Source organism: Trichomycterus rosablanca, chromosome 20, assembly GCF_030014385.1.
Source record: "Trichomycterus rosablanca isolate fTriRos1 chromosome 20, fTriRos1.hap1, whole genome shotgun sequence".
NCBI classification, from domain to species: Eukaryota; Metazoa; Chordata; class Actinopteri; order Siluriformes; family Trichomycteridae; genus Trichomycterus; species Trichomycterus rosablanca.
This window is the reverse complement of record NC_086007.1, coordinates 3,120,539-3,141,706: the sequence shown is the minus strand read 5'-3', so window position 1 is coordinate 3,141,706 and position 21,168 is coordinate 3,120,539. Positions and strand designations below refer to the sequence as shown.

General features: G+C 37.8%; 2 protein-coding genes across 3 annotated transcripts in view; one reads left to right on the top strand and one right to left on the bottom strand.

Moving 5' to 3' along the window:
* The window catches only part of si:dkey-262k9.2 (uncharacterized), a 33,567-nt gene extending 29,603 nt beyond the window's left edge, over window positions 1–3,964 (top strand). For both annotated transcript variants that reach the window (XM_063016626.1, XM_063016625.1), the window contains exon 8: window positions 704–3,964. In XM_063016626.1, the coding sequence (XP_062872696.1) occupies window positions 704–746 (43 nt within the window). In that variant the 3' untranslated portion in view covers window positions 747–3,964. The remainder of the gene's footprint in view (window positions 1–703) is intronic.
* A 2,121-nt stretch (window positions 3,965–6,085) lies between these two features.
* On the bottom strand, window positions 6,086–19,871 carry fxyd5 (FXYD domain containing ion transport regulator 5). The gene is made up of 9 exons (XM_063016879.1): window positions 19,800–19,871; window positions 17,697–17,742; window positions 15,628–15,717; window positions 14,639–14,719; window positions 10,839–10,895; window positions 7,812–7,841; window positions 6,942–7,016; window positions 6,815–6,860; window positions 6,086–6,727 (listed from the first exon to the last, which is right to left on the bottom strand). Exons 1-9 carry the CDS (start codon window positions 19,809–19,811, stop codon window positions 6,703–6,705), a joined length of 462 nt encoding a protein of 153 aa, XP_062872949.1. The 5' UTR covers window positions 19,812–19,871; the 3' UTR covers window positions 6,086–6,702.
* Window positions 19,872–21,168: the final 1,297 nt, after the last annotated feature.

Below are 21,168 nucleotides of genomic sequence, written 5' to 3'. Positions count from 1 at the left end.
GACCTAAATACTAAATACTATCTGGCAAATCTAAATACTAAACCCAATCTGGCAAATTAATGCTGGGTAGCACTGTCGCCTCACAGCCAAAAGGTCCTGGGTTCGATCCCCAGGCGGGTTGGTCTGGATCCTTTCTGTGTGGAGTTTACATGTTCTCCCCGTGTCTGCCTGGGTTTCCTCTGGGAGCTCCGGTTTCCTCCCACAGTCCAAAAACATGTGTATGTGTCTGTCCTGCGCTAGACTGGCACCCAACCAGAGTGTTACTGTGTGCCTTGCACCCATTGAAAAGCGGTTAAGAAAGTGAGTGAGTACGTGAATTTTAGGGGTCAGATCCAAACGCAGACTCACTAAAACACGTCCATTAACAAAAGGCTGCTGAGAACATGCTCAAGCGCTTTAATAGTCAAGCTTTACGTCACCATGGGCTCAAAGGTTGTCATGCAAAAAATATAAAAATAAATCAATAAATAAAACCCAGTTTTTTGTTTTGTTTTGTTTATATAATCAGCAAGAAATGTCAGGCTTTGAGGAATGGATCCTAAATTAATAATAATAAGGGTGTCAAACCAGTATGAACTGTATTTTACCTCAGGTTTAGACCTTCTGATAAACCTTTAGGTATTAAGGACCTGTCTTGGGCTTAAATGTTCAATAAATACATTAAATCAGACTCTAATTGTGTTTTCTTTCTGCCTCTCTGTAGTGTGTACACTGTACCAGTAGAACAGGGCCAAAAAGGTGTCTGATCCAGCGCCGCTTCTTCCCGGATCTCATCGGGGACGCCCCAGCACAGCCATAAACACCAGGCTCTTAACTCCAACCATCTCCTCTGTCCCACTCACCCCCTGTCAAACCACGCCTGCTGCTAAACCCTTCATTTATACCGCCGTCATTAACAGCGACCTGGGCTTTTCATCCTCCGCTCATGGGCTTATTCTTGTTTTCAGAGGGATCAGGTTTAAATGAATGCACTCTATTGTTCAAACGTCCTCGTCGAGTGTTTTATCGTCCACATCACGGACCTGAGATTTATTTTCCTCCACTTTTGCTGTTTTTTTTGGGTAAGGACGAGGTGTTTCACTGTCGGTTTTAAGTCCCTGAACGTGACACTTTGCCTTAGCCGAGCTTCGTTGTTCTTTATCAGCTCTACGTCTGGTGCACTTTAAACAGCTGAAGACCATCAGCTGAACGTTCTGCTTATTTACCTCTTCTGGTAAATCAGCGTTTGTCATGTTCAGCACATTAGTCATAGCAAAGAGTTGTTTTGTTCTCCTCAGAGCACCGTGTTTGTTCTCCTCTGACAACTGTCTGTTTATGTTTTACTATTATAGCTTTTATTAGATTTAAGACCAAAGGTTAAATAATATTATGTATAATATAATATAATCAATACTGTTTTAATATAATTATAATTTTTCCTATTATTATTCTGGACCTAAAACTAATGAACTACTCTATTTTCAGATTTTTTTAGCGTGTCCAATTTTTACCCCATTGCGTTACGCTTCCTCTCTACTGGTGCTGACCCCCGCCCCGATTGAGGAGACCGAACTGACACACGCCCCCTCCGACACATGCACGAGGCGAGTTCATATGCGGATCAGCCTTGTGCACGGAGAGCCACACCCTGTCTACATTAATCAGCAAGCAATCAGCCAGCAGAGGTCGTAATTGCATCAGTTATGAGGTCCCTATCTGGCTCTCTCCCTGGATGAACAACAAGCCAATCGTTGTTCATGTGGCCGCTCAGCCCAGCCGGATGGCAGAGCTGAGATTTGATACGATGTATTCGAAATCCCAGCTCTGGTGTGCTAGAGTGTTTTACCGCTGTGCCACCTGAGCAGCCTAACTACTTATTTTTTAATGGTTCCTAATAATTAGCCCTGCTAAATGATCTGCTTCAATTTTACAATAATTCTATTATGTAAACAGTTTTTCCTATTTATTTATTTGTTTAATGCCCATAGTGACTGCAGGGTAATTGTTTAATTTGCATGACCTGCTGGCTTAAGAGAGACAAAGTGTAGTGAACTTTTCTTTTATTTTTTATGTGTTTCTAGTTCTTTTGTGAGTGTGTGTGTGTGTGTGTGTGTGTGTGTGTGTGTGTGTGTGTGTGTCCTCTATGCCACAAATAAACCCTGTTAGATTTTCTTTTTTGAGTGGGGGTACGATTGCATCTGGGCACTTTTTCTAAGATGAATCTCTTTGAGGCATCGCTGCATGTCATGTCAAGAGGGGTAAATCTCACCTATTAACAAGGTGTAATGCAATAATCCTCACATTCATTCCATTTTCTAGCTTCAGGTCTTTCATATAAATAAGAAAAACGTTCTGTTTGCTGACGCCTCGAGGTGTTGGAGCTTGACAGGGAAATAGAAGTGTGTGTGTGTGTGTGTATGGTGTGTGTGTGTGTGTGTGTGTGTAGGCTAATCAATGTAGACTACAGTACAATGTAGATATACAGTCAGTCACTAAGAGTTTTTGCTTTTGTGCCATTTCATATAAACATTTCAGTAGTATTTAGATGCTCTTTATTTAGATTTAAAGGTTTATGATTTTTTCATATAGGCAGAATTTATATGGTGGTGATTATTTTTTTAAATAAATTTTAAGTTTTTTTTACAACCAGCAGATCTACCTGTTCTATCCTAAAACAGATTATTTGAAGCTGTATTTGTCTAATTATTGGACTATAATTAGGATTATTTATTATAGCACTTATGAGTGCAATAATATAAATACAGGGTGAGTCAAAATGATGTTAACACTTGAATGGCGGAAACCATTTACAGTAGACCCTTGACTTACGAATTTGATTGGTTCTAAAGGGCTGTTCTTAAGTCAAAATGTTTGTTAGTTAAACCTATTTTTCCCATAAGAAATCATGTAATTAGAATTAATCTGTGCCAGACTTTCCAAACCCCCCCTTACCTAACCTTTCTAATGTCTTAAATGGTCTTTTTTGTTATAAATACAAGTATATTTTCCCTAAAATCTTAAATTATAGAATAGACATTACTGTAATAAACAACAATACACAGTAGTACTGTACATAAAAACACATCACATTTCAGTACAGTACGTGTGCTGTACCATACACCATAATACATTTCCTTCTTTTTTCATAAAACGTATCTACCAGATATAACTCTCATATTTCTCTATTATTTCCTTCTTTATTTCAGAAGTGTTGTATTTTGTAGGTGTAGTTGCACGAAAGAAGAATACTTTACTGAGCCGAATTTCTTCTTCTCTCTCACTCACTGTCCTCTCTGTCTGATACACAGTGACAGCTACTGGCAGGAGTAATTATACAACATACTTCATATGTGTAAGATGATTTACAGTCTTAACCTATTCGCCATCATGTTAAACACACAAAAACCAGCAAGCGACAGTACCAGCCTGGACACACATTTTGTGGGGAATAGATCCATTAGTGTTAACAATTTTGACTCACCCTGTATAGAGGCAAAACATCATGATCAGGGAAATAAATATTGATCCGATGGTAGATATTTGTGTGAAATACAGCAGATCTGATCAGCAGTGCCAAATCGGCTGACTTGAAATGCCGACCTCACCCTGAAACATTAGCTGAGACTCATTGATTTCAGACCAACGTAAGGTACTCTTCAGATGTCTTGTATAATCCATGTCTCAGTGGGTCAAAGCTGTTTTGACAGCATATTAGGCTGGATATTTTATTGTTAAACAACCATTTAAACATCAAATTATGCTGTATAGAGTCAGTCGACAGCTTCTGATCACTTAATACAGAAATATCAGGTCTTGTTATTTGTAAATAATGATCAGTAGCATCTTCTTATATTTTAGGTTCATTTATTTTTTATGTTGTATCACTGGGTCTCTTGGTGTTGAGAAAGTGTTTTGTTGATATTGTTGTTGTATCTGATTTGTTCTGTCTTTACATGTGTTATAAAACAATAAATTTGTACATTAAGGTGCTCTGCATCATGATTATGTAGAACCAATGGAAAATCATTATTTTATATGTTGGTCTTGTTAGGGGGGGAATAAAAAATAAATAAATAAAAATTATAAATATGAATAAATAAATAAAAACAATGCAGGGAAAAATTGCTTAATTTTGGAAATTGCTAAAGTCACATGTCCATTTTATCAGCTCCACTTACCATATAGAAGCACTTTGTAGTTCTACAATTACTGACTGTAGTCCATCTGTTTCTCTGCATGCTTTGTTAGCCCCCTTTCATGCTGTTCTTCAATGGTCAGGACCCCCCACAGGACCACCACAGAGCAGGTATTATTTGGGTGGTGGATCATTCTCAGCACTGCAGTGACACTGACATGGTGGTGGTGTGTTAGTGTGTGTTGTGCTGGTATGAGTGGATCAGACACAGCAGCACTGCTGGAGTTTTTAAATACCGTGTCCACTCACTGTCCACTCTATTAGGCACTCTTTGTTGGTCCACCTTGTAGATGTAGATAGTCAGAGACGATCGCTCATCTATTGCTGCTGTTTGAGTTGGTCATCTTCTAGACCTTCATCAGTGCTCACAGGACGCTGCCCACAGGGTGCTGTTGGCTGGATATTTTTGGTTGGTGGACTATTCTCAGTCCAGCAGTGACAGTGAGGTGTTTAAAAACTCCAGCAGTGCTGCTGTGTCTGATCCACTCATACCAGCACAACACACACTAACACACCACCACCATGTCAGTGTCACTGCAGTGCTGAGAATCATCCACGACCTAAATAATACCTGCTCTGTGGTGGTCCTGTGGGGGTCCTGACCATTGAAGAACAGCATGAAAGGGGGCTAACAAAGCATGCAGAGAAACTGATAAACTACAGTCAGTAATTGTAGAACTACAAAGTGCTTCTGTATGGTAAGTGGAGCTGATAAAATGGACAGTGCGTGTAGAAACAAGGAGGTGGTTTTAATGTTATGTTGATCGGTGTAGGTGCACAAAATCCTCACAATAACAAGAACTCCTGGAACAACCACGCACCGCCATCCATGTGGGTTTTGTATCAAAAATAATGGTTACAGCTGTAAATAGAACTATTTCATTTATAACCTTTTAGGATTTTGGAACAGCAAAAATGCAAATATAAAAAAGAACATTTTCTTTAACCCACTAAACCCTGTTGTTTTTAAGAGTAGAAAATGTCAGGGATACAGAGTAAAGGCTTAATTACAGCATCCTACAAGCTTGTTTGGTTTAAAGTTTTGAAAGGTCCAAAGTACAAACCTATTACAGAGGCTTCTAAAAACTTCAGAAAACTATTACATTTCCCCAACAGAACTGCTGAGAACTCTTATTTTAGTTTTTATAATAATAAAATCAATAATAAAAAGCATTTCATATAATTTTTAAGCTTTTCTTTCTCTTAAATAAAGATTTGTTACATTTATAACCACTGAATGCTGGGATTGCCTTCAGCGCTAAGGCGGCATCGGATGCTCCCTCGTTATTCTGTCAAATACCGTTCAGATTTAAGGTACTTTACTAGGCAGCACTTTAAGGCATCTATGTATTCGAACAGCCTCCTTTTCTGGAGCGGTATGATGACGTAAAATGCATCTATGTAGAGAGCTCACTAGGTTTTCAAACACACCTTATGTCTGCCCTGTGATGGACTGCGACCTGATCAGGGTGTTCATGCCTTTCGCTCAGTGGACACACTGCGACCCTGACAAGAATAAAGCATTGATAAACAGACAATGCCTAAACCCAGGACTTACAAGGGGTGTCCACAAGCTTTTGGCCATGTGGTATATACAGAAATATAAAGGTCCTGACGCAGATGGGATTTAAAGGCTCAAATGCTGTGTGTATGAACCATGTTTAGCATTACACAACTGCTGTTTGACTTAATGTTGATGGAAACGTCCAAGCAGTGAGATAATGTTGATGATAGCTGTTCTGCGCTGTCAGCATGTTCATCTCTTTCCATTGTTCTCATGAGCTTTCGGGACACGTGAAAAGCCTCTCATTTTCCGTACGCTCACACTCTGACAAACAGCGGGCGAGTACCGACAGATCCGGCTGAGAGAGCCGAGAGATCAGTCAGATGATTCAGCACACAAGGAACTAATCATTATTCACTCTTTTATTAAAGCTTTATTTCTCTCGCTGACGTTATTTTCAGCTTTGCTTTCATTCCAAAAACGATATTCGACCTCCTGAGGGCACGCCGAGTCATTTTTAACACACCCTGAAACTCTATTAGGTCTGATTCACGAGGAAATTACTTTAAAAATACATATAAACAGTTAGAAAAATACATGATCAGATAAGGATGTCTGTATTGATGATCGAAGTGTATTAGTGTGTGGGTGTGTGTGTGTGTGTGTGTACATCAGTGTTTATGGTTTCTTAAAAGGAGTGGACGCCCTTTAGCGTGGCATGATGGTACATGTCTGGTTCTCCTACATGCCCTTTCCAACAGACCAGGAGTTCAGGTTTACACTGTACAAACACACTGGAGCACATGTACACACACGCACACTGCACACACACACACACACACACTTAATTAATCTCTAACGGCGTTCCACATGTCAATCCATCTATCAAACGGTGGGAATAAATTACATCACAACCCACCCACACACACACACTCACACTGTGCACTGATAACACATCGGCTTCTGTAACGTTTCGTGCCGCTGTGGTCACTTTGGCTTGCTGATCTGCTCCTGATGTTCTGACTCACATTCTGGTCACTTCGTATGATCTGGACAGACAAAAGAACACATTATAGCACAGGGAGCAAGAGAGAACATACTGGACATCACACACACACACACAGAGCCACACTTACCTCCCTTTACCCACTTGACAGCGCTGGTTACACCTCATTTTACCACCTTAAATAAAAACAGATCATTATTAATGTACACATTCATTTACATTAACAGAACTTCAAACTCCTGATGACCTTTACTCACATGTAATCACCATGATGCCCATCAGGAAAAGCACCGCCGCAATGGTCAGTCCAACCTTCCTCAGATTTGTGTAATCTGCACCACACACTGGTCTCAGTACAGTATTTATAGCAGTGTAAAAATGTAAAGCCCCCTTTATGATGCCCTGATCATTAAGGTATTTCCTGCTTGTTTATTTTGAATGCTCACTGCCACCTAGACAAGTACTTCCGCACCCCCCCCCCCTCCCCCCAGGGGGCGCGCCCCACAGGTTGAAAACCCCTGACCTACACAATGTGCTTTTATTTAGAGGGAAAACATCCAGTCTTTTTGGGAATCTGTCTATGAGATGAAGCTGAGGCAAAAATCTGGATCTACAGCAGACAAAATTCTAAGTATTGACTTAGACTCAATAGAAGTGCTGCGATAGGACCTTCTTTGGAAATTAAAAGATGCAGTGGTAGCTCAGTAGAGCTGTTGGTTACCAACTGGAAGGTTGTGGGTTCAACCACTGTTGAGCTCCTGACCAAGACCCCTGACCCTCTTGGCTCCAGGGGCGCCGTACATCATGCTGTACATGTGTAGATGTATATACGACCAACAAAGGCGTTCCGTCGGTCTTAGATTATCATTATTATTAAAAGTGGTCACAATGAATGTAAATATATAAAGTGTGTAACCCTGTCTCTGTGTTTAATATTACGCTTTGTTTATTAATATTAAGTCAGTTATTGTGACAAATATGCAATATCTAAGGCAAACAGTAAAGGGAGCAATTACTTTATACAGTGTTTATATACAGTACACACACACACACACACACACACACACACACGCCATGTGCTACTGACAATCAAAAGTAAGAAGTAAAGAGTGAATGAGTTAACTAACCGCTCTTGAAGGGCTTGTCCCATTCTTCATCTGTAATAAAAACAACAGCAAACATCATTACAACTAAATAAATATTTTCTATTTTCCTTTAATTTGTCACCTATTTGCATGGAATGGAATGTATTATTTTGGTCATTCATCATCTGTACATCTGTAGCCACTCCCTGAAGCATATGCTGGAAACGCTAGTTTGCATGCTGGATGCGTCTTACACTTCTTTATTTACTTTTACCACCTGCCAATCCACCTAATGGCATATTTAACCCCTGTCCACCACTGAAAGCACATCTAATTCATACAGACACATTCCCAATTCCTGTGAAAAGCTTCCAAATAGAAGAATTGGGGCTCTTCAAGCAAATGGTGGTGGTGGTGGTGGTCAGGGTGTCTGGACTCCTATATTATTTATGCATGCTTTGTCGCCCTCTACCTGTGATCCCGAGCTCCAGTTGGCCTGACTGCATGTTGCTGTAAGGGCAACAGCACTGCCAACTACACCACTGTGCCACCCTTAAATAAAACAGATGTTTCTAAACATATTACAGTCGGGGGAACTCTGTTAAAAGCTCCCATATTAAGCACCCTATTTAAAATGATTATTTCTTGACTTAGATAATGCTTAAGACTTAGCCTAATGAGCAAATACAAACTAGCGCTATACACCGATCAGCCATAACATTAAAACCACCTCCTTGTTTCTACACTCACTGTCCATTTTATCAGCTCCACTTACCATATAAAAGCACGTTGTAGTTCTACAATTACTGACTGTAGTCCATCTGTTTCTCTACATATTTTTTTTTAGCCTGCTTTCACACTGTTCTTCAGTGGTCAGGACCCCCACAGGACCACTACAGAGCAGGTATTATTTAGGTGGTGGATCATTCTCAGCACTGCAGTGACACTGACATGGTGGTGGTGTGTTAGTGTGTGTTGTGCTGGTATGAGTGGATCAGACACAGCAGCGCTGCTGGAGGTTTTAAACACCTCACTGTCACTGCTGGACTGAGAATAGTCCACCAACCAAAAAACTCCAGCCAAGAGCGCCCTGTGGGCAGCATCCTGTGACCACTGATGATGGTCTAGAAGATGACCAACTCAAACAGCAGCAACAGATGAGCGATCATCTCTGACTTTACATCTACAAGGTGGACCAACTAGGTAGGAGTGTCTGATAGAGTGGACATTGAGTGGACCACTCATACCAGCACAACACACACTAACACACCACCACCATGTCAGTGTCACTGCAGTGTTGAGAATGATCCACCACCTAAATAATACCTGCTCTGTGGTGCTCCTGTGGGGATCCTGACCATGAACAGCATGAAAAGGGGCTAACAAAGCATGTAGAGAAACAGATGGACTACAGTCAGTAATTGTAGAAACAAGGAGGTGGTTTTAATGTTATGGCTGATCGGTGTATATATAAAATCAAACAAAGTTAAAACACATTACAGATTTTCAAATTAATCTCTATACACTAATATACATATAAACATAATATATATATAAACATGGTGAAGCAGCATTTAGCTGTTGGGCTGCATATAACTGGAACAGACTGCCAGGAGATAGATGTTCCTTAAATGTAGAAATCTTTAAATCCAGGTTAAAAACTTTTCTTTTTTCTTGTGCCTATGATTGAGCTTGAAATTTTTGCTATTACCCTCATTTTACCATATTTCTTTTAGTTTTTCATGCTCTTCTAAATTGTATCCACAAAGTTGAATCAGTTCATCTGGACACAAGTTTGTTGTAGAGATACGTTTCGTCACTCAATCAGAATGACTTCTCCAGACTGAAGAAGTCATTCGGATTGAGTGACAAAACGTATCTCTACAACAAACTTGTGTCCAGATGAACTGATTCAACTTTGTGGGTTTGTGTACCTGGATTATTGAGCATGCATCAACAGATCTTCTAAATTGTAGGGTATATTTTACTATATTTTCTTTTAGTTTTCATGTTCTTAATTTTTTATCTCTCTTGTTTTAATTTCATGTTGTCTTAATTGTAACTAAATGTTTGCAAGAAGTCTTTCTGAGGTTCTAGATCTCAGGAATGTTTTAATGCTTTTAATTAATTAATTTTTTCCTTATGTAAAGCACTTTGAATTCCCACTGTGTATGAAAGGTGCTATACAAATAAACTTGCCTTGCCTTGCCTATACACTTTATGGCCAAAAGTATGTGGACACATCCAGATTATCGGATTCAGGTGTTTCAGCCACACCCAATTCATAACAGGTGAATACAATCCAAAATATAATGCAAATTATATAACTCCAACTGTGTAAAGACAAGTTAGAAAAGGCCCTTTACTGTCTGCATGACTGTGCCACGGTGTGCAAAGCAACGTTCATAAAGTAAATAAATGGCCAGTGATAGCTTAGTTTTTTGTTTTTTTTTGCTTAGTGGTTAAAGTACTGGACTAGTAAACAGAAGGTTGCCGGTTCAAGCCCCGCCACCACCAAGTTGCCATTGTTGGGTCCCTGAGCAAGGCCCTTAACCCTCAATTGCTCATTGTGTTCCGCTCACTGTGTAAGTCGCTTTGGATAAAAGCGTCTGCTAAATGCTGAAAATGAAAATGTAAATGTAAATGGTTTGATGACTTTGGTGTGGAGAAACTCAAGCTGAACATTCATGAGATGAGTGTCAATTACAAACCAGGCCTTTCTGTCCAACATCAGTGCCTGACGTTACAACTATTCCTCTAACCGATTGGGACTGGGAACAAATTCCTACAGAAACATTCCCTATTCCTGTGAAAAGCTTCCAGGTAGATCATGAGGGCTATTCAAGCAATTCGGTGGTACACAATAGATGTTTTGTCGCCCTCTACCTGTGATCCCAAAGACTGTTCTAATGTCTGGTGTAGGGTTTATACAGGTTAAGAGACAGTAATGACCCCAAACTTATCATCCCAGCTAATACAGGACTGATACTAACTCTACACCAGTGTTACTGGTTCTAATGGTTTAAATCCTGAATAGAATTTAAATGTATGTAAAAAATTTGCATTTACCCCAGATGGTGGTCGTCTCAGGCTGAGGTTTAGATGTTGAAACAGCTGAAGGGGGACCTGCAATTTTAGGGAAAAAGAGAATGACTGTAGGAAAAAAGAATCTATCTAATATAATATAATTCATTATGAACACCAGCATTTTTCCCACCAAGTAGAGAACAATGGTCGCCATGCCGTGAAATAACCTGCGCCGGGAAGCAAAGCTTATCATGCTCACAAGAATTCAGCCATAATTACTTCTAATTAATTTCCAAGTGCACTCATTTCTGCTCCGAACAGTCTTTCAATTTTTTCCTTCCTTTTATTTCAGCAGGGTACGTGCTCGCTTTAATAGAGCGCCATAAAGCACACCAGCTAAAAAAAATCCTGCATATCTTTAAGCCTCTTAACATGCAGTGAGGGTCGAACACTTTTTTTAATTACCTGCTAATTAGTTTTTGAGTTGTGTGCCCTTGATATGCTCTGAATTAGAGTGTGAATAGTGACAACCAGGCTGCTTCATTTTCCTCACAGGCTGCCGTCATTTCACAGCACAGAGACATTCAGTAAAAGCTCAGTGTTACTACTGTGTTCCAGACCGGAAGGTTTTGGATTCAGATCCTAGAAATACCCAACAATATGCTGGGTATCTCAGACAGAGAGGCAGGACTTTATGCTCTGTCATGGTCAGGGTCGTGGTGAATCTAGAGGCTACTCGTCATCAGTGTTCCACCGAACTGGGTGGATTTTGTTGGCGGGGAAAAACTCGCTTTGGCGGGTGGACAAAATTTGGGCTGGTTTGTAATCATTTTGGCAGCTTAAAATATAAATAAAAAACTATTGCTTTCTAAAGTATCACCACAAAGCGGCTAACTCATACCACAAAGTTGTGTTTGCTGGGTGAATAAATTAGTCAATTTTTAATAGTGACCGAATACACGTGTCCTTGTTTATTTAAAATAAAAAAAATCGATGCTATTCTGTTTACATTTTTAAGCACAAAGTCAAAAGAAAAGAGCTCTCATTCACCAAAACACACAGAATAAGAGCCTCACTGCACATGCTCCGATTCATGTGCGTAAGGTGCGTCCGTACTTTACGTACGTATAGTTTACACTATTATTTCCATAAAATCGCCCCTATTTCTGTATCTGCAAAGCAAAGTATTCAAAAACGTACAATCTTCCAATGCCTACCAACGTACTGATGTGTGTTAGGATTTGAACAACATAACAAGGTAACGGTACCACAACAAAAAACAGCAGAGCAGGAGGGGAGGAGCGAGGTGAGCATGTAAGATGTGAGCGGAGTGGAGGAGTCTGTACAGACATGGTCTTTACTTTCTGCTGAAATGAGAGAAACGTGCTGAATGTAGCGGAGAAAAAGTAAAACTAAAGTATGGATCCCATCACACTAGTATTGATCCGATACCAATACCAACGTTGGTTTCGATAATATCGATATTTGGATCGATCCGCCCACCACTACATCCAACCCGTTGTCAAAAGTTTGATTGACAGGTTATTCTTTCCAGTTCAAAAGACACCGTTGCCACACCCATCAATACAGTGATTCATATATTAGATGGCAACGGCATAGGCTAGGCTTTTTTTGGACTTTCTAGGCTTTGTCTTGTTTAGCGCTCACAATGCCACAGTGGGGAAAATACAAAAGAAATTACCGAAAGGAGTAGAAAAGTGACCCTGAATTAAAGCATTGGATTTTACCTGCTACAGGTGATTGTAAGACGCATAATATATAATAATAATTTGTTGTTTATAATTTATAATTACTGATCTGTACATTTTAAGATATTAATTTGTAGGTCATGGTGGTTTAACTGGTTTATTATTTTTGAAATGCTAAACATCATCTGCTTATCCTGTGTTGTTTTGGGCGGTTTTTCATGCATTTTGGCGGATTTTCAGACGTTTTTTGGCTGGAAACCACTGTTGCGATCTGGCAACCCTGCTTGTCATCATACATGTACATTTTCTGGCATTTAGCAGACACTTTTATCCAAAGCAACTTACAGTACTGTGACAGTATACAATCTAAGCAATTGAGGGTTAAGGGCCTTGTTCAAGGGCCCAACAGTGACAACCTGGCAGTGGTGGGGCTTGAACCAGTGACCTTTCGATTACTAGTCCAGTATCTTGGCCACTAGGCTACAACTGCATTACGCTTCATACGCTTATTTATACATTAATTTACATTCACTTCCACCAAGTTGCAACTCAAAGCACCAAATTGATGGATGTTTCTGGAAGGTGGGAGGAAACTGAAGTACCTGAAGTAGTATGAAAGACTGTGGCCAGAATAGAGGATTAAATCTTGGTCCACAGGACCCTGGAGCCGTGAGGTCCTTTATAAAGCAAATCATTAAGTGTGAATAACTGAGGTCATCTGAAGAAGAGCAGTTCTCCATCCACATCATTCATTCACTCATTCATTCAGTGTCTGTTTTATCACCGCTTTATCCCGGTCAGTGTTGCAGTGGGTCTGATTCATTAAGCATAAGGCAGGACACACACACACACACACACACACACACATAGGAAGGACCCTAATCAAGGGTCAAGCAATGGCCAAATGGTCTTGTAAATCTAGTCTTTATTTTCTATATTTTATCCTCTGCTGGCATTTTACGATACTGCTGTGTTTATATCACCTTAAATTGGTCTCACAGGCTGAAAAATAAAAGCAAATGTGTTTAATGCAGGTTGAATCAATGCCCTCCAGGTGCCAGTTGGCAGCTCCTTCATGTAGAGGATAAATGCCTATTTGTTTAGTCCCACTGCCATAAGGATGCTTAATGTTTATAAGGAAACAGTTTAGAGATTACGAGGTTCCTTAAGCACCTCAAGCTCAAGTACTGAACATGTCAATGATCCTTCTGCTTCTATTATTTACTATTATCTATTATTTAATTTTACTAATGACATAATTAGCTATTTAATGTTTGCATTAATTATTAATGTATTACTTTTTATATAAGGTTAAAAGAAAAGCAGTTTTATAATTGTGTTTTACCTTTTGTAGCAGTAAAATTGATCATCCTTGTAATCCCACCGCCATGTGATGTGATGAACATTAAACAAATACTATTATTTTTGCCCCTAATAAAGTGTGTTCAGAATGAAGTATTCAAATCTTGCTGTAAATTTACATTCACCGTAAAATAAATGTCTTAAAATAACAACATGTTTCATAAAAAGTTGGGAAAGAAGCAATTTAAGATAAGAAATGATTTGGACAAATGACACAGCCATTCTTGGGTAAATAAGAAGAGATAAGACGGAGCTTTATTTATCCTGAATAAAATTCTTGTGCCAGAAGTTGTACAGAAAATAAAATCAGAAACATAAGAATAAAATAAATAGAGGAGGGCAGGTGGAGGTTTACCACTTTGACACAAAGGATTTAAAATATCTCAACAAGCGATTACATTTAACTTCTACAGTTTAGTTTTTGGGTAGCAATAACATTAAAACCACCTCCTTGTTCCTACACTCACTGTCCATTTTATCAGCTCCACTCATACCAGCACAACACCACTAACACACCACCACCATGTCATGCTGAAAATTATCCACCACCCAAATAATACCTCCTCGGTATGGGTCCTGGGAGAGTCCTGACCATTGAAGAACAGCATGAAAGGGGGCTAACAAAGCATCACTGGCCAAAACAGGTTAGGAACTTCTGTTTTAATTATGTTAAAAATGTCTAATTACAGACAGTGTAACTGGCTATTTAATTCACGTCTTAATTTTTTTATTTCAAACATCAGGTTAATGAAGGAGTAACTTCTTTTTTACCCATTGTAATTGCAGCAGTCGTCTTATTAGTGTGCTGTTCACTGTCAGGGGAAGTATAGGAGTCATTCGTTTGCAAGATACCTAGAAATGAAGGAAAAAAAGTTAAATAACTGAAGTGAAAAAATAAACACAATTTTGCTTATAATTTAATGAATTTTGATTTACGAATGTTTGAATTTTAACAATGGAGGTGAGCTTTAATTCTGCCAAATATTTGTTGAAGCTTGAATAAAAAGGCAAATAAATTTACCTCCAGAGATTATTAGATTATCATTTTTAAGATTATTTACACTTGAGATTCGAACTCAAGAGCTCAAGGTCTCAGCAGTGGTGGGCTAGAACGTTAAAGAATTAGAGCATTGCACCACCAACACCCCAAAAATTGCAATAGTTCTGTTGTTCACCATATGAGCTTGATAAGATGTACACAAAAAACATCACAGTCTTGCTGATATTGTAATTAATGTCCCAACTTTCTAATAATCTGTAAATGTGAACCTAAATTTAAGTGCTTGTGGAATCCATTTCCTCGGCTGGTCCCGTTAGGGGTCGCCGGTGGATCGTGGTCCGCATTATTGATTCGGCACAGTTTTACACCAGATGCCCTTCCTGACACAACCCTCCCTATTTATCCGGGCTTGGGACCAGCACTACAATGCACTGGGACACAGGGAGAACATGCAAACTCCACACAGAAAGGATCTGAACCGCCCCACCTGGAGATCAAACCCAGGACCTTGTTGCTGTGAGGCGACAGTGCTACCCACTTAGCCATCGTGCCACCCCAAATTTAAGTGCTTGTGTAATGCAACTCTAAAACAAACCTTAGTATCTATCGACATATTGTTTACTTCAGTTACTTATTTAACTCTGAATTCAGTCCTTAATAAAACACACAGAACTATTTACAGATGTAAAAGTTAAAACATGACCCACACTTTAGGATAATAAAGGGAATTAATATGTATTTAAGTAGAATAAAGTACTACCTGTGTTTGCTTCTGTAGGCCCAGAGGTGACGGAATTCGGTGAGGAACTGTTGACTTCTGATACGTCCGTCCCATTTATTTCTGCATAAGCTAAAAGAACAAAGAATGTAGAAAAGTTAAACCATGTAATTTCATTTACATGGACCCGACATCTCCTCAGGAGAGTCGATAACAAACAATAAAAAAACTAGAAGCCCATTATGGGCTAAAAAGCCAGAGCATTATTTGCTGAACTGGAAATTGTACATGTCTGAGCATCTCCTGATAGCTGCACACTAACAAAATATCAATAAAAAATTCAATAATTATTATATAATGATACATTAGAAGAAAATATGATCTTCAGGAACAAAACCTACACTTTATACAGGGTTTTGATAACAATAAAGCTGGTTATGCTTGTCCGGAGTGAGGTTTTTAGTCTGCAGTATTTCCCCTGCTTAGGGTTTGAAGAGAATTATTATCATGCAATAGTGTGAGCATTTATTTATTCAATTTGCTGTATCCTGGTCAGGGTTGCGGTGGGTCTGATTTATTGGGCAAAATGTAGGAACACCCTGGACAGGTGCCCAGTCCATTACAGGGTAATTTCCATAGCACTAATTAACCTGACTGCATGTCTTTGGACTTGTTGAAGGAAACCGGAGCACCCGGAGGAAACCCACTCAATTGTACATTTACATTTTTGGCATTTAGCAGACGCTTTTTATCCAAAGCGACTTACAGTACTGTCTAAGCAATTGAGGGTTAAGAGCCCAACAGTGGCAACCGGTGGAGTTTGAACCAGTAACCTTTTGATTACTAGTCCAGTACCTTAACCACTAGGCTACAACTGCCCTCGCACTCAGAGAGAACATGCAAACTCCACACAGAAAGAACCCTGGCCGTCCAGCCGGAGAATAGAACCCAGGACCTTCTTGATGAGGTGGCAGTACTATCCTCTACGCCAACGTGCTGCCCTAATGTGAACATTATAACTGCAGTTATAGTGCTGCTATTAAGACACTGGAAATGGAAAAGTAATTATGCAAAATAGAATAAAATCCTGAGTGCATGTAAAAGCACTAAAAAGGAATTATTTAAAGTTATTTCATTATTAGGTATTACAGATGAGCTTAGCTTTACACTCTTAAGAGGGACGTGCAGATGACATTCCAGAACGTTACTGCCACTGTTGATTAGTACACATACTTAATAAAACAACTAACTAACTACCTAACTAACTAACTACCTAACTAACTAAATAAATAAATAAATAACGGGGGGCATGGTGGCTCAGTGGGTAGCACTGTCGCCTCACAGCAAGAAGGTCTTGGGTTCAAGCCCCAGCTGGAACGGTCCGGGTTCTCTCTGTGTGGAGTTTGCATGTTCTCCCCATGTCTGTGTGGGTTTCCTACTGGAGCTCTGGTTTCCTCCCACAGTCCAAAGGCGTGCAAGTGAGGTGAATTGGAGATTCTAAATTGTCCATGACTGTGTTTGACATTAAACTTGTGAACTGATGAATAATAATAATAAAAAAAATTAAAAAATAAAATAAAATAATAATAATAATAAATGATAATAATAGTAATGATAATAATAATAGTAATAATAATAATAATAACAATAATGATAATAATAACAATAATAACAATAACAGTAATAATAATAACAATAATAATAATAATAATAAATGATGATGACAATAATAATAAGCAATAATAATAATAATAATAATAGTAATAATAATAATAATAATAATAATAATAATAATAATAATAATAATAATAATAATAATAATAATAATAATAATAAAACATATGGCTTTAAGTATGTTGAGTTGGGATAAAAATTAACATACAACTAAGATTATTAATTCTATAATGTTTAATGTTAGATTCCTTGTTGGTAATTATGAATACATGTCTTTAGCAGTGGACTTCTCTGTGCCTACATAATTATGCCCAGTTTGATTCAACCCATCAGACCGAGCCACAGGAATTAATCTTACTACAGAACCCACTTTTAGAAATGTCATCTCTGAGCGACTCTGAGTAAATGTGAGTGTGTGTGGGTTTCACTTGACTCACCTCTAATGAAGAGGAAGAGTAAAATTGAGCTTCCTCTCCAGACTCTCTGTAAAACAGGTCACACGCATAAACAACCACACACACACTCGCATGCACAAATCAGCTCAAATACAATCAACCAGTTCATTTATTCAGCATAAACACAAAGCTACAGACTTACAGCTCAGGCAGGTTAGAGTAATGTGATAAATACAGAACATGATCAGTGTTAAACGTGGAGCTGATCCTGCATCATCATCTGAACTTATTCTAGTTAGAAATCATGTGGGGAATTTAATGATAAACTCTCCAATTCCCCTGAATTTTAGATCATCAAAGCTCTGTTACTCTTTCATTTGGTACTATTTAATTCTAACTTATGCATTTTGTTGCCGACAAATGACTGAATTTTTTATGATTACAATTAAGAGCAGATATACATGTGGTTCTAATAAAGTGGACAGGAAGTGTATAAAATAAAAGCAAGTTTCCAGTATCTATAGTAAGCAAGTATCTATCTATCTGTCTATCTGTCTGCCTGTCTGTGTTTCTATCTATCTGTCTGTCTGTGTTTCTATCTATCTATCTGTCTATCTGTCTGCCTGTCTGTGTTTCTATCTATCTGTCTGTCTGTGTTTCTATCTATCTGTCTGTCTGCCTGCCTGCCTGCCTGCCTGCCTGCCTACCTGCCTACCTACCTACCTACCTACCTACCTACCTACCTACCTACCTATCTATCTATCTATCTATCTATCTATCTATCTATCTATCTTTCTATCTATCTATCTATCTATCTGTCTGTCTGTCTGTCTGTCTGTCTGTCTGTCTGCCTGCCTGCCTGTCTGTCTGTCTGTCTGTCTGTCTGTCTGTCTATCTGTCTGTATGTACTGGCCAATCACCAAACTTTGGTTTTTGGTCTCTTGGTGTCTTTTGGTCCTGTCTCCTTCATTTTTCAGGTCCCAAAAACGTCCCTTATGTCCCTTACTAATACTATTACTATATTGTGTCATCTCAAACCTTTGGATTTAATTGCACTAATGATTTGGGAACCGAGGACGCTAATTGAAATGAGAATAGACGTTTCTGTCCATTGTAATTCAGATTCGTCTTTCTGTTGCGTTTTACAAATTGTCCTAACCCTCTTTTTTTGAAAATGTGGTTTGTAATAATTAAAGAATAATAATAATAATAAAATAATAATAAAACTTTTGTTTGTTATGCACAGCTGAACTTGTAACTGTGTTACACTGTCTTGCATGTGCGAGAGTACGTAACTACTTAGAACATGTAGACATGCTTATGGCATGATTGCCAGTAGCCATATTAATAAAATGATAAATGATGTAAAAAAGGTATTTCATTAAGGGTTTCTCCACCACATCAAAAAAAGGTTTAATTATTGAAGCATAAAAGTTCCTTGTCTAAAGGTCACCTGAATCTCACTGGTGAGGACTGATGCTACGTTACATTAAATTTTTTTTAACTGTGTATTTTATTTCTCTTGAGCCTTTGCTTTGTAAGGTCACCAAGTATGAAACACCTTATTCAACCTTCTAATATTAATATTATTATATTAAGTTAAATGTACTGATCAGGCACAGTGATGCATTTCACCATATAATTTACATTCCACCAAGTTTTAACCTGGTGGAAAGTGAATAAGGACTGACAAGATACGAACATTGTCACTTTCCAGATAGTAACTTGAGTCTAGAATGTAATCCAGACCCCCGTGATCTATATACTGTATAATCTAATCACATTGTATATCGTGTGTGTATAGTGATGAAGCCACAACTGTAGATCTGTAAGCAATGTCACATAAAGGCTGAAATATCCGGCTGTTTTTCAGATAAAATCAGACAAAGAATTTATGTTTAGAATTTTATAAAGTCAGTTTAACGGCTTATTTTGACTTATTCTGGACACTCCAGATATGCAAAGCTGGTGATTCTGAACAGAGAGGCCTTTGCCCTCTGTATCATGGAGCACATGTTCTGTAATCTGCTCTGCCATGATGCCCTGCATCATCTCGTCTATTGTCTTCCTCATTCATGGCCAAATCAAACAGTTGATCTACTTTCTATCTTTGTTTCACTATAAATTAAGAACATTTGTGCTTACCTTGTTGATCATGATGAAATCGGTGAACGATGTCCAGGTCTCGGTGTCCAACAGTCCAGCTTAATCAGTCAGTCAAACTGTCAGTTGGCCCCACCTTGTTTCACTTCCTTTTACTGCTTCTCTCACATTAGTTTGATTGTTGTGGGTTCAGCCCACCAGCACAAACTCGTTCCTGAGCTGCACTCTGTCTTCTACATCACGAGTGCCACTCATACACACTGTATCGTTCATTGTTTGATAAGCTAAACTTAGAGTCTGATGGGCTGACGTCTCGCCGTTCTCTACTTGTAGTTACCAGCAAACATCCAAATCAACTTCCTGAACTTGTTTCTCATAAAAATCATTATTTTACTATATAAAATTAATAAATAAATATATTCATGACAGAAATTATTTTTTTACACATTGTTATATAAAGTTTTTGGTTGATTAAAAGTATGCACAGTCATACATTTACTGTATTAATAGATTTTTTTATTTTTTTATTTAAGGGGTAAATACATTTCCACAGTGGTGATATGGCTGTACGTTAAATACATGAAACTGTGTGTTTACAACGTTGTTATTATTATTATTATTATTATTATTATTATTATTATTATTATTATTATTATTATGTAGTAGTAATTATTATTATTATTATTATTATTATTATTATTATTATTATTATTATTATTGTGTAATTATTTTTTTGTATTTATTTATTTATTTATTTAATTTTTTTTATTTATTTATATTTTTTATTTAATGGGCAAATACATTTCCACAGTGGTGATATGGCTGTACGTTAAATACATGAACCTGTGTGTTTACAACATTGTTATTATTATTATGTAACTATTATTATTATTATTATTATTATTATTATTATTATTATTATTATTATTATGTAATTATCTTTTTCTACTTATTTATTTATTTATTTATATTTTTTATTTAATGGGCAAATTCATTTCCACAGTGATGATATGGCTGTACGTTAAATACATGAACCTGTGTGTTTACAACAATATAATTATTATATTATTATTATTATTATTATTATTATTATTATTATTATGTAATTATTTTTTTTCTATTTATTTATTTATTTATTTATTTATTAATATTTTTTATTTAATGGGCAAATACATTTTCACAGTGGTGATACGGCTGTACGTTAAATACATGAAACTGTGTGTTTACATTATTATTATTATTATCTATTTTTTACTATTTATTTTATTTTCTATTTATTATCTTCTATTTATTTATTCACCAACTTGTTTTTGATCTCATGGTGTCTTTTGGTCCCAAAAATGTCCCATATATTTTTTGTTTATATGGTCTGCACTGGTACGGGTCCCGTAGGAATGTTGTTTCATTTCAA

Bases quoted from the DNA above. Each gene is read 5' to 3' on its own strand.
- fxyd5 (XM_063016879.1), bottom strand. The intron at 14,720-15,627 runs GTAGTACTTTAT...CTTCATTTCTAG, and splicing joins GCCTACAGAAGCAAACACAG to GTATCTTGCAAACGAATGAC. The intron at 7,842-10,838 runs GTAAATGCAAAT...TTTTTATTACAG, and splicing joins TGAGACGACCACCATCTGGG to ATGAAGAATGGGACAAGCCC.